We start from the raw sequence: 12,914 nt of genomic DNA, 5'->3' as shown, positions 1-12,914 counted from the left end.
AAAGGGGTACTCACACTGCCCACATGCCCTAACTGTCAGAGAAATAAGTTGCGGAGCATAGCTGATTATACTCGAGGTGCCAATGCCATGGCTGTGCTAAACAAACTGAAGTCTTATTTATGCTCCCTTTCTCATCTCTGAGATGAGATGGCAAATGCAGGTGGTATATTTCTAAGCCAAAAGTTTATAAAGTAAGGGCTGTGAAGATCATATTCAGGCCACAGAGAAGTACAACAGAAAAATACAGTCTATAAAAAGAAGAATGAAACAGATGAACAAAGACTGGCAGAGAAAAGAAGCTCACGCAATCTCAGAGAGAGAGACATATACAGAGAGAATGGCAGCTAAGGAAACTAACAGTTATTTCCAAATTTACTGTTCTGTCTTTTGTGAATTTCAGCTATAACTCCTGCAGATCATTTCTTTGGGATTAACTCTGTGGTTATCTCACAGAAGTAATAAGCCAGATTTCTACTTCTGCCTAATCTATATCCAGTCAATCTAACTGAATGGTAACTAAAATGTCTCTGAGACACTGGCCCCTTGGGACTTTATTCTGATATGATCAAACCTCAGATATTATTTGAACTATAAAAGCTACTTGGGATCTACATTTTTAAAAGCACTTTAACACTTTTGGGCTGACAGAATCTGCTTATCAACTCACCTCTGAAAGAGAATTAATAAAATCCTTATAATAAGCTAACACATTTCTCTAAAGACAGCAAAGATTCTTAATCACTCTCAATGTGAGAAATAAGTTCATTAAACACCAATTAGTATTGACACAATTTCTTTTTACATACAGTATAAATAAATCTGTCAAATTGAGACATGAACATCAAAAAAATTTCTTCATGTTCCACACATTTAACAGATGCTCATTAATGACAAAACAGTAGTGCTTTCAAATATGAGAAAAAGAACTTCTGAATTAAACCTTTTGTTTCTAGGTACTAACAATACCATATGCAACTGGGGCTTAGGTTCTACTTAATAATGACAGTAGACAAAGCAGTAGCAATAGAATGCAGAATGTCAGAGTAGATTAACAATAATAAAGAATGTCTTTATGTCTCTCTTATTTAGGGTTTACAGTAATCTTGTACAGCAGGGGGCTCATAGACATATTTTTTTAAGATACAGACATTTACTCCTGTAAAAGTGGACTTCTCAAATAAGTTGGTTAATAACCCCATTTTCTTATAACCATCATTCCTTACTAGTCCTTTGTCTTCTATCCTTTTACTGAATCCTGCCTGTTTGCCTCTCCAGACCCATAATATCATCCTTGACCCTGCTTCGTCTCCTGGGAAAATCACTTCTATAGATGACAGCAATGGCTTTTTTGTCTTTAACTTTTTGTTGTATTTGGCCAGAGGGTGGTGGGCAGGACCGGAATGAGGAATGTGGATGAGGTCTACCCTTATCAAAGGCTACAGATGCTGTCAGGCGGTCTTCTCTAGCTAGCCCCCGCTTTTGCGCCCCTTCAGGCCCAGGGATGACAACGGCTCCCACTTGCTGCTGGTACTACCTCATTCCTGTTGATTTCCTAAACCTTGCCCACACCTTTGTATATAATTTATTAAATATTCCCCAGATTACCCACTTTGAGTGTGTATTTATTGCCAAAACCCTAATTAATACAATTTTCTACCTCTATACCTTTGGAATATCTCCTTCAAAAGTGTGTGTGTGTGTGTGTGTGTGTGTGCACGCTCAGTCCTGTCCAACTCTTTGTGATCCCATGTACTGCAGCCCACCAGGCTCCTCTGTCCACGCAATTTTTTCAGATGAGAATACAAGAGTGGGTTGCCATTTCCTTCTTCGGGGATCTTCCCGAGCAGGGATCAAACCTACATCTCTTTTGTCTCCTGCAGTGGCAGGCGGATTCTTTACCACTATGCCACCTGGGAAACCCCCTCTTCCCACTACTGTTCCACAAAGATGAGCAACCCTCAAAGGTTCTTTCCTTGACTCTCAGCTCATCTCTCCACATTCTCTACCTGAAACCTTCCTCATTCCCACAGCGTGTGATCATTATGTCAAGGGCTTCCCAATACATATTTCTAATCCCAAACTCTCTATCATGCTCCAGTGCTGTGTTCCCAACTACTAGTTTTATTTAATGTCCTTCTATTCCTCCTATCATATTAACTCCAAGTACAAAATCATTGCCAACACATAGCTTTCTTACTTCCTTAACTGTACCACCATTTTCTAAGTCTATTCAAGCACCCAATTCACTTTCAAGTAACACAGCTTAGTATTTCACAGTCTTTCACAAATGACTTTCGTCATTCTCTTCCTTCTTCACTACTGATGCCACTAAACTGATTCAGGATTAGCTTCAAGTTTGGTAATTGCATTAACTTTCAAACTGGTATTTGTCATAGAAACCAGCACATTATCGTTATCATTTTACATCTCAATGGTGAACTAGTGGATCAAAAATTAGAAAGTGATTATACACATATGTCTTATATAAAATTTAGATAATGAAGGGAAATATATATTATATAAGTTTAGAAAGACAAATATGGAAAAAATTACAACACTCATACTTACTACTAATTAAAGAAAGTATGGTTTGTATGCAAGGTACTATATAACATATATATATATAAGTTCATTTAATTTTTACCAAAACAAAACAACAGTCACACTTGTAGGGGAGGTATTAATACCCATATATTACTAATGAGTCAACTGAGGTTCAGGAAAATTAAGTCCAAGGTCATAAAACTAGAAAGTGGAAGATTCCAAACAGAAAAGTATACCTGCTTATGTTATGTACACAATGTGCTTAATTTAACAGGCACAATGAACCTAAACTTTGTATTACCAAGCTTTACTCAAAAGAATGTTTTGGCTTATATTACCAAGTTCTATTTAAGTAAGACAAATTAGTTAATGGCATCAGATCTCCCTACCAAATTCTCTGCCATTTCTGATTTACTAGTCTAAGCTTAAGAACTGGGAGCACGGTGAGGAGGTGAAGACAGCAGAAGGGTAGAAGCAGCATAAGAGAGCTGAATGTAATTCAAGGGTAGGCTTGCTTGTTGGGAAGGTGCTTTTAGATCAAATGGAAAAAATGAGTTGTTCAAAAATCAAATTGAAACCATAAGTTCCCCAGAAAGAACACCAGGCAGGCAAACATTAGGGCCCATCAGTAGCTAAATTGGGTTTTTACAGTGAGCTTTTACTAATGCTAGTCACCAGATAAAACAACCCTAAGGGACAGCAGTCTGCCTTGGGATCAGGGAATGAATGAATGGGAGGGTGGAAATAGGTATCTGTGGGTTCATAGCCCTGCTTAATTTTTTTTCCATTTAAGGTGCTTAGTAGCAGGAGTTCTCAATTTTGTTGAACTACAGTGGGAGGACTAGGGAAGATATAGTAGTCTAAAAGTCATTCTACAACACTGGCAGGGCATTTAAAATTATACACATGCCTGACTGATGAATTGTGACGTTATTGATGAGAATGTACTGTGAACATGAAGGGCAGAAAAAGATTTAGAGCCACAGACCTAGAGTAATGCTGACTAGGATAGGTTATATAAAATAATGTTATTTCTCATTGAACTTTCATGAAATAAAATGACTCATGGGAGGCAACAAATAGATACTTTCCCAAAATGAAGGGCATTATTCATGGTTGTTCAAGAACATTATAAATGCCATAAGATATTTTTAAAAATAGGTCAATGATAAACATACAATGGTCTTAACAGTAGCAGAAAGCCCACTTAGCTTATTATTTTCTGCTTGGTAGAGCAACAAGACATTATTTATGTAAGAACACAGTAGCTGTACCCTCGAAACAGGTAGTAAATCTGTAGAACTGCTCCTTTCATTCGGTTCATCCTGCCTCTTTAATTAAAAACATCAACGGTCCTTTTAAAGCAAGGATATACTAATTTTTGGATCATGCACTTCAGGAGTAAAATGTGTTTTGAGAACCCTCTCAATATTCATTTATGTTCATCTGTAAATTATAACCAAGCAGTGCTAAACTAATGTATAATGAATATTATAAAACTTATATAAAAGGAGAAATTACAGAGGATGTGAAGCAGATGAAACAATAAAATATTTAAAAAATTTTAAATTATCAGTTGTACAAAATGTCATTTGGCTCAATTAAAAGATTTTTAAAAATCTTATAAAACTGTGATATAGATTTGAGGGTGTGATTCTAGGTTCATTTTCAATAACAGCTAGATTTCACATAGATATGTGGTACAACTGGGAAAAGTACATTGTTGCGAAGTCTTCTAAATCACAATGCTTATTTTTAATTTTTCATGTAATTTACTATGTTAAGGCTTTAACTGAATTTTGCTAGCAAAATTGCATCTTTCTTGATTCTTGCAAACTTATCATAAGATACTGCACTAAAATGTCATAAATAGGTTCAAAAACTACCTAACAAATTTAAAAAAAACAACTTTAAAACAGGTTAGAAAATTCTGTTGCCCAGTTTCAAATTATACAGATAAAAGCTAGTTGATAAACATACATCATTTTTTGGCAAGAAACTCAAAAAACAGCAGATATTTTCTAAAAACTGATTTTCAAAATGGCCTCTTCATTTGTTAAAAGTTCCTTTTAAAAAGCAGTTACTTTCTCATTCATTTCTCTAAAATATGTAACTTTGATCTTTAAGGTTCTGATTATGTTTCTTTTTAAAAATATGTACCTACATGCAAGTAATAATCATTTGTCACTATATAGAACTATAAGCAAATTTTGAACTCACTTTCATTAAAAAAAAAAAGGCAAAACAACTAAGTATGTCAATTCCTGAAAAATCCTCATTTATGAAATAGCCAGATAAACCTTTCTTTAAGACTATCATGGTTGTTTCCTCTGATTTTCAACAATGGTATTTATCAAGATGCTACCATTTAAAATAATACCCATTAATCTACTCATGTAAAGTGCAACGTGTCACATCGTGCTGGATGTGAGCAGATGAGTGAGTGTATCCCTGTCAATCCCCCACCACACACACACACACACACACACACACACACACACAGATTGATGGCAGTATCAATCTGTGTGTGAAATAGTAGTAGATGTTAATTTCTCTGTTCTTAAGAAGTTAATAAATTACTAGGGCTTCCCAGGTGACGCAGTTGGTAAAGAATCTACCTGCTAGTGCAAGAGACGCAGGTTTGATTCCCCAGTTGGGAAGATCCCCTGGAGTAGGAAATAGTAGTAGATGTTAATTTCTCTGTTCTTAATAAGTTAATAAATTACTAGTTATTAATAAATTACTCTTTCAATAAATAAAAATTCTAGTATTTTCCCCCTCCACCCAGTGGCTCCTCTTGTATGTTCCACAGAGTGTCTATATCCTACTTTGGGGACCCCTGCTTTAAAATATACACTCTTGCTTTCTTTCCTTAGCTTCTGCTAAGGTGCTTGGGTCTTCCGAGGAAGCTAAGGCCATTTTGGGGTGAGGCCCTCACTTCATCCAGCAACTAGCACGGCGCCTGGCAGCTCCCACCGAGCACCCAACCGCACCATGGCCTCCGTCTCGGAGCTCGCCTGCATCTACTCTGCCCTCATTCTGCACAACGATGAGGTGACAGTCACAGAGGATAAGATCAATGCCCTCATTAAAGCAGCCGGTTTGTTTGCAAAGGCTTTGGCCAATGTCAACATCAGGAGCCTCATCTGCAATGCGGGGACTGGTGGACCTGCTCCGGTAGCTGGCGCTGGACCAGCAGGAGGTCCTGCCCCATCCACCACTGCTGCCAGCTGAGGAGAAGAAAGTAGAAGCAAAGAGAAGAATCTGAAGAGTATGATGATAACATGAGCTTTGGTCTTTTTCACTAAACCTCTTTAGTAACATATTCAATAAAAAGCTGAGCTGTTAAAAAAAAAAATTGTTGCGGATTTAAAAATTTTCACGTTCAAGTACCTCTGAAAAACAACCAGCTTGTTTCCTTCAAGCAAAATTTCCTCAAGCAATTCATGGGAGTCCTGGAGTTGCAGATAATGTCACTCAGACAATGCCAATAAAAATGGTTATTAAAATTTTATTTCTTTTTATTGAGGTTATGTGAAAAAATGATTACCATTACTGGTTTGAAGGAACAAATGTTCTTTAAAATAAGTAGCAATATTTTGCCCATCATTTACATAAATTATTTTCTGATAAGCCATCATTGATGTTGACTACCAAAATATATCAATTCCAGTATTAAGGTAAAACAGTGTAAAGTTGAAATGCATTTCAAACGGTAAGACCCTAACCACATTTATTGCTTTAGAGAAGAATGACAGTAAAGTACAACATAAAGCACCAGGAATTACCTCTATTAGCAACCAGATTTAAATCAGCTTTAAAAGAGAATCAGTGAATTCAAACACATGTTAACAGTCCTTTATAAGATTAATTTCTTCAGGAGAATCAGAGAGGAGAGGAACAATCTTTAAGTGCAGCTAGATACTCAGTGCCGAGACTGGCACCTTATCTCAGGTGTGCCTTTTACCTTTGCTCCGTGTTTATGCAGAACTTCCATGACATCATTGTGGGCTCGCTCTGCCGCAACGTGCAGGGGAGTCATGAAACTGCGGAGAGGAGAAAGGAAAAGGTCACCTCTTAACTTGTACCGCAGTATTGCTTTAACTACAGAGCAACGCCTTCTGCGACTGCACTTACTCTTTATTTTTCTCATTAACATTTGCTCCTTTTCGAAGTAACAATTCTGTCACTTGTTTGCGTTTGGGATGCAGCGAGGCCACAGCACAGTGCTGTAACATAAAGAAAAACCAGTGGATAAAATAAACTGTGTAAAACTAGATTTCTGAATTGAAAAGCACCTGCTGACTATTTAAAACACTGCTGTCTCAAAACATATATTTTCACATTACGGAGACGACTGAAATTCCTCCTAAATACACTGCGAGTATGAAACACAAGCCTTTAAATCAAGGTGAAATTATGTTCTTAGTTGAGCATTTAGAGAGACTTCATTCCTTTCCCTTTAGCCAATAAGCAATTATCCAGTATATATTTACTTGAGGTATCAGAATACTGCCTCTCCGAAGCTAAAAAAATTCATAACTGAATTACCCAGTCCTCCAGTAGGTTGTCAGCCACAAAAGTCAGTATTTCTCAAGCTCTTCCCCAGAGGTACTCCTAACACCATTGGAGAATAAGTCCATATGCCCAGGGATAGGTAAGAAGGTAAGAGACTTGAAGGAGCTTAGAGGGAGACGTATTCTCAGAAATTTTATGTTTTATCCTCTATTTATACAACCTTTGTGTTCAACTTCACTTCATATTTGTATTAAAATTTAAAAAGTAAAAAACTATGTACTAATGAATAAAATGAACACTCTGAAAAAGCAGGTCAGGTTTAGTCCATGGCTTTGAGTGTGTCCTGGCATATACTGTGTAGCCTGAATGTATCTAAACCCCTGCATGGGGGCCACACATACAGTTGGCCTATTTTGGTTTGGTAACTCTTACAATGTTGTTTTCAGCAGGTATTGCCTACAGTTTGACCCTTCTGTGCCAGATATAAGTTAAGAATGTTAACTGAAGCATATTTAGAGGTTTGTGATAGAGGCATCCCTTATGCTTAAATTCTGTATTAAAGTGTAATCCAACCAGTCCTATACCTGAAACTTAATGTGATCATTGACAAAGAAAACAGAATCATCTTTCTCCAAGTACATTAACAGAAAGAAGATGAATAGTTTAAAAAAAACAATATTTACAGTCTGGAACAAAAAATTTCCTAGTCTTACTATATTTCATTAAGGAATATAATAATTCTTTGACTACAATTGCTCAAAAGGATGAGGCAAGTACCTTTGAAAATAATTTAATCTTCTGTAGAAAGCAAATTTTATCTAGCAACTAGCAACCACAAGAAAAGGGAGATTCTATGAGAAAAATCACATTTTGTATTTCATGAGCAAAAAGTAGGTTTGTTATAATATGGTTGGATAAAGGCAAATGTAAAAATAATTTTCAAATTAAGGTTGAGCAAATGGCTCTTCTCTCACCCATGAAAGCAATCATCTCCTGAACCAAATTTAAAAATCAATGCAACCAATATTAAAATGCAAATTCCTGGCACTTGAGATACTAAAGTTACCTTAAGGTTTCTGAAATGAAAATTGTATTTTGAGTTTACACTACTGTTACAGACCCAAGGAACGGATTAACAATAAGATCTTACCAGTGCAGTTTCATGAGACTGTGGCTGTTTGAAATTAATGATTTCCAGAGCAAGTGTTTTTTTAACTTTGGCTAGGTCTGCTTCTCTGGCTGCTTGTAGCAAAGAGTGACCTTTAAATTCATCTGTTAATGAAATAATGGTGACATATAAATCTTTAAAATCTATAAAAATCATTATCATGATTATAAAGTAGGAAACTTATTAATTTTACATATTCCTCTATTTTAGCAACAGCCACAACATGACAAAACAATGATACAAGTGCAGAGGAGGAGGGTGTAGGTTAATGAAAATGTCTGAAATAAGACTATTTTCTACTCAGCGTTCACATATAGATACACATATAAAGATACTCACTCCAGCAAAGTTTTTAAATCAAGTTGACTTAAATGTACACCAAACAGAAACCAGTTAAGTAATTTGTGAACACTTATACACTGGAATAGGCTTCCCTGGTGGCTGAGAGATTAAAGCATCTGCCTGCAATGCGGGAGACCTGGGTTCGATCCCTGGGTTGGGAAGATCCCCTGGAGAAAGAAATGGCAACCCACTCTAGTATTCTTGCCTGGAAAATCCCTTGGATGGAGGAGCCTGGTGGGCTACAGCCCACAGGGTCGCAAAGAGTCGGACACAACTGAGTGACTTCACTTTCACACACTGGAATACTTTCTAACTCGTGAACAAAACAATAGCTCTCTATATATTGGACATGAAAGTATATATTTTAAAATGAAAATTCAGGTAGCAAATGAGAAAGGGAAGGTTGACCCATTTTTTGGGTATGATTACTACTACCTTACCATCAGCACAACTAAATACAACTAATGATATAAAAAATACATTTAGAGAAATATTCACCAAAATATTAACAATGATTATATCTTAACACAGAGGAAGGGAGAACTGATTTATGGGGGAAGTGCCAGAGTCTGAAAAATTTTCAAAGAACAGTTAATGTTATATATTTATTATCTATATAAGCAAGTAAGACTTTTTAAAAGGCAGTTCTAAATTAACTACATGAATAAGAATCCACTACTCTCATTTATTAAAAGCAAATAGTCTTATTTTTTATTTTAAAAGACTGGAGTATATTTTGATAAGACTACTTGTTAACAAAAAGCTGAAAATTGTTCTGAAAAGATATAAATGATATGTGACATAATATGTTACATAATTCCAGTCCTGCTCATGTTCAGGCCTTTGCATTTGCCTGGCATTGAACTCTTTCTCTTTGCCTTTCTCTCTTTCCTTTGAGGGCCCCTTGTCACTTTCTTTTCTCCCTTATAAGACAGAGAGAGACAGAGACACACACACGCACACACACGTATTAACTACTACTCGTTGCTCAGGGCCTCAGTTCAGATACTCTGGATAAGCCTTTCCAATGTTCCCTGTTAGGATTCGTTCTTCTAAAAGCCTCTGCACTTGCCTTTAGCCTTCTGTCACAGGGCTTATCGCACTGTTTCATCTGTGACAGTGGTCCCATCACTGACCACAGTGTTTGGCATACAGTAGGTAGCCAATAAATAATTGTTGCATGAATGCTGATATGCATAAAATAAGTCATGGTAGGTTTGGGGGAAAACATTTTTGTTTAACTGTGTGTTTAGTGGTACTTGATCATTGCCAAATTCCTTGAAGTACATGACTTTGAAACTTCAGAAATCCTAATTACCTTGAAAACTTAACATTTATAGAATGCCTTAGAAGTTTCTCTTTATAAATGCCTTTTGAAACAAGAATGAAAGCTACTTTTAGGATTTTCAACTCCAGTATGTGCAGAACCCACACTATTGTGTTCATCTGGGTTCATGAAAACAACAAATAAAAAAGTCAACAAGAAAGAGTAGAAGAAATGTATGGAGAAAATGCTGTAATGATGGGTATGATCAAAATGTTGTTTTCTGTTTCCTGTATAATTTTCCTAAAATGAAGTCTCTGATTGCCTAGCATAAAGTACATATGAAATAAAGTCTGTTACTGTGATTGCCTAGCATAATGCAGTGAGCATGAGGATGAGAACTGGTTAGAAAAGTTCCAACTTTGTTAAATGCTTTCCTTCATTAGTAGAATCTTATTTAAGAAGATACTGAGAAGGTTGCAAAATACTCTAATCAGGGAACTTTTTCCTTTACAAAACTATAGAAATCTTGGTTAAATTTTAATGTTTACACTGGAATCAGAGAGACCAATGAAAGACAATGTAAAAACCCATGACAATACTTGTATTTACAAAATGACTGGAAGGAAAAAAGTCAACTGGTGACCGGGGATAAAGCCAAGTCTGGGGTATAAAACTAAAAGAAAGAAATTAGAAAAAGATATTAAAAAATAAATACACTTTGAGTTAAGTTAAATTTAATTCAATAAACCTGCTGGACACATAGCATGCACAATGTACCGTGCTAGGTTGGGGTACAAGCCCAAACACGAACGCCATCCACACATTTTTATTAGGTAATAAGGCACTCTGCAGGTGCTAAGAGGATACAATAATAAAACCAAAGATCTTCCTAAGAATTTAAAACTAAAGTGAGGAGACAGAACATCACATAGAAAAATAAACTATATAATGGAAGATAACATATGACAAGAGTCATATGAGTGGGAGAGAGAAAATATGCACAAGGATTCATTGCCAAGACATCTGCCCAGTGATGACCTGGTTTGTGCGGGCCTGTAATCTAGTGGATGTCATCTGTTCCGGCACCAAAATAAGTTTGGATTTCCATTTAAACGAGATCAAAATCGCAAGGAATTCTTCCTGTTTTAACATAAATTTATATTCTGTTTAAACTTCATTGATGTTTTCATTTTGACTATGCCTTTTTCTTAAATGATCGTTCAAAGGTTTTCTCAGGTGTTTAAATCCAGTTATCTGATTCTTAGCATCCTAGATGTAAGACAGTATCAACTATGGGACAAATTTAAAATTAGGTATGTGACACCTACTTTAATTTAAACCTGAAATGCCTACAGGTAGAATTAAATATATCTTGGTATTTGATATGACAACTAAATTTAATACAGTATTCTGAATGGGATCCTGGAGCAGAAAAAGGACTTCCCTGTGAAGGACAGGGAAGCCTGCTGTGCTGCAGTCCATGGGGTCGCAAAGAGTCAGATACGACTGAGTGACTGAACAGCAACAGCAATTCTGAAAGGGATCCTGGAGCAGAAAAAGAACTTTAGGTAAAAACTAAGGAAATCTGAATAGAGTTACAGCCTTTAGTTAATAATGTATTGGTACTGGTTCATTATTATGACAAATGTACCATATTATTATGTTTATGGGGGGAAACTGGGTATGAGACATATGAGAACTTTCTGTATTAATTGGTAAGTTTTCTAAATCTAAAACTATTCTAAAACAAAAGTTTATAAAAAACATGCATATGTAAATATAAGATGTATCAGTATCTGAGAAAATTACTTCAACCAAGTTGTAAAAATTATCTTATTTAAATTTGGACTAGTGATTGTGCTTGGGCTGTAGCACAAATAAAAACATGACTGTGCAACTTGCAGGGTCTGGGCAACAGTGAGCATTCCATGATGTTATATAGCATCTTTATTACCAACAGTGTAAGAATATAAGCCCTGTGAGCTTAGAGATTTTTTTTTTCTGGTTTGTATACATCTACGTTTCCAGTTTCTGACATATAGTAAATGTTCAATAAATGGTTACTGATGAACTTATCCTCTCTAGTCTTTAAAAAAAAAAAAAAGAGCCTGAACACATAAATTAGAATTAAGCTTGAATAAACACAAAATAATATAGTGTACATATATAAGATTCCTGCAGAATTTATAAAGAATCAGAAAAGAGAATAACTAGTTAGTCTACATACAAGAAGACAAGGCCATTATCTAAGTTGGACAAAACATCAGCCCTAATACCAAAAAGAAGATATTCTAATTTACAACAAGCAGTGTTGATTTTAGGATATAAATACATACAAGTCAATCTCTCCCGGAGCTCAGGGGTTGGAGCCATGTCCACTGCACTTTTGCCGTGGCAGTTGACTAGAGTGGGATCAGCACCATGGCTAAGTAACAGAGAGCAGACCTCTACGCGATTCTTGGAAGCGGCCTCGTGAAGCGGGGTAAACTGCCACAGATCCATAGCATTAACACAAGCTCCGTGCTGAATTGAGAAAAGAAAAGTTAATGGTCAGCAATCATTTCACTGAATCAAATACAACATTCATTTCACTGTAAATTTCAGTTATAACTCTGAAATGTCAACAACTGTTTTAATTTCAGCATTTAAAATACAGTTTAAAATAAGCTGAATACTTTAAACATTTCAAGGCAACAGTGAATATTAAAAAAAAAAAACCACAACAATTTTGTTCTCTTAAAAAGCTTGGTAAAAAATCCCCATGAGTAAACTCATAACAAATTAAAGGCAAACAATATTCAATATCTTTAATTCTTCTTACCTTTAGTAGCAGTTCTGTGACTTCATAATGTCCATATGAACACGCATTATGAAGAGGCACAAGTCCGCTAAACGGAAAAAAGCAAACTAAGACACTGTAATGTCCAACAACTTAGTCATTCATCCAAGAAATGCTAAGAAACAAAAATCTAACAAATTCCAATACAATTATATTCAAAATATTTTAAAGTAATAAGAGAATACAAAGCATAACTAATGTCCAACCTTTCGTTACTTATGTTATTTTATGTCAAT

General features: G+C 35.8%; 1 protein-coding gene and 1 pseudogene across 1 annotated transcript in view; one reads left to right on the top strand and one right to left on the bottom strand.

The window, feature by feature from the left end:
- The window catches only part of TNKS (tankyrase), a 161,550-nt gene that overhangs the window by 45,615 nt on the left and 103,021 nt on the right, over window positions 1–12,914 (bottom strand). Inside the window, exons 7-11 of the mRNA XM_061404385.1 lie at window positions 12,661–12,727; window positions 12,176–12,362; window positions 8,213–8,334; window positions 6,682–6,773; window positions 6,512–6,590 (exon numbers count right to left, since the gene is read on the bottom strand). Of these exons, the coding sequence (XP_061260369.1) occupies window positions 6,512–6,590; window positions 6,682–6,773; window positions 8,213–8,334; window positions 12,176–12,362; window positions 12,661–12,727 (547 nt within the window). The remainder of the gene's footprint in view (window positions 1–6,511; window positions 6,591–6,681; window positions 6,774–8,212; window positions 8,335–12,175; window positions 12,363–12,660; window positions 12,728–12,914) is intronic.
- Window positions 5,124–6,047, top strand: LOC133239948 (large ribosomal subunit protein P1-like; annotated as a pseudogene).

This window comes from Bos javanicus, chromosome 27 (assembly GCF_032452875.1).
Source record: "Bos javanicus breed banteng chromosome 27, ARS-OSU_banteng_1.0, whole genome shotgun sequence".
NCBI classification, from domain to species: domain Eukaryota; kingdom Metazoa; phylum Chordata; class Mammalia; order Artiodactyla; family Bovidae; genus Bos; species Bos javanicus.
The sequence above is the reverse complement of the archived record's forward strand: the minus strand, read 5'-3'. Positions and strand labels throughout refer to the sequence as shown.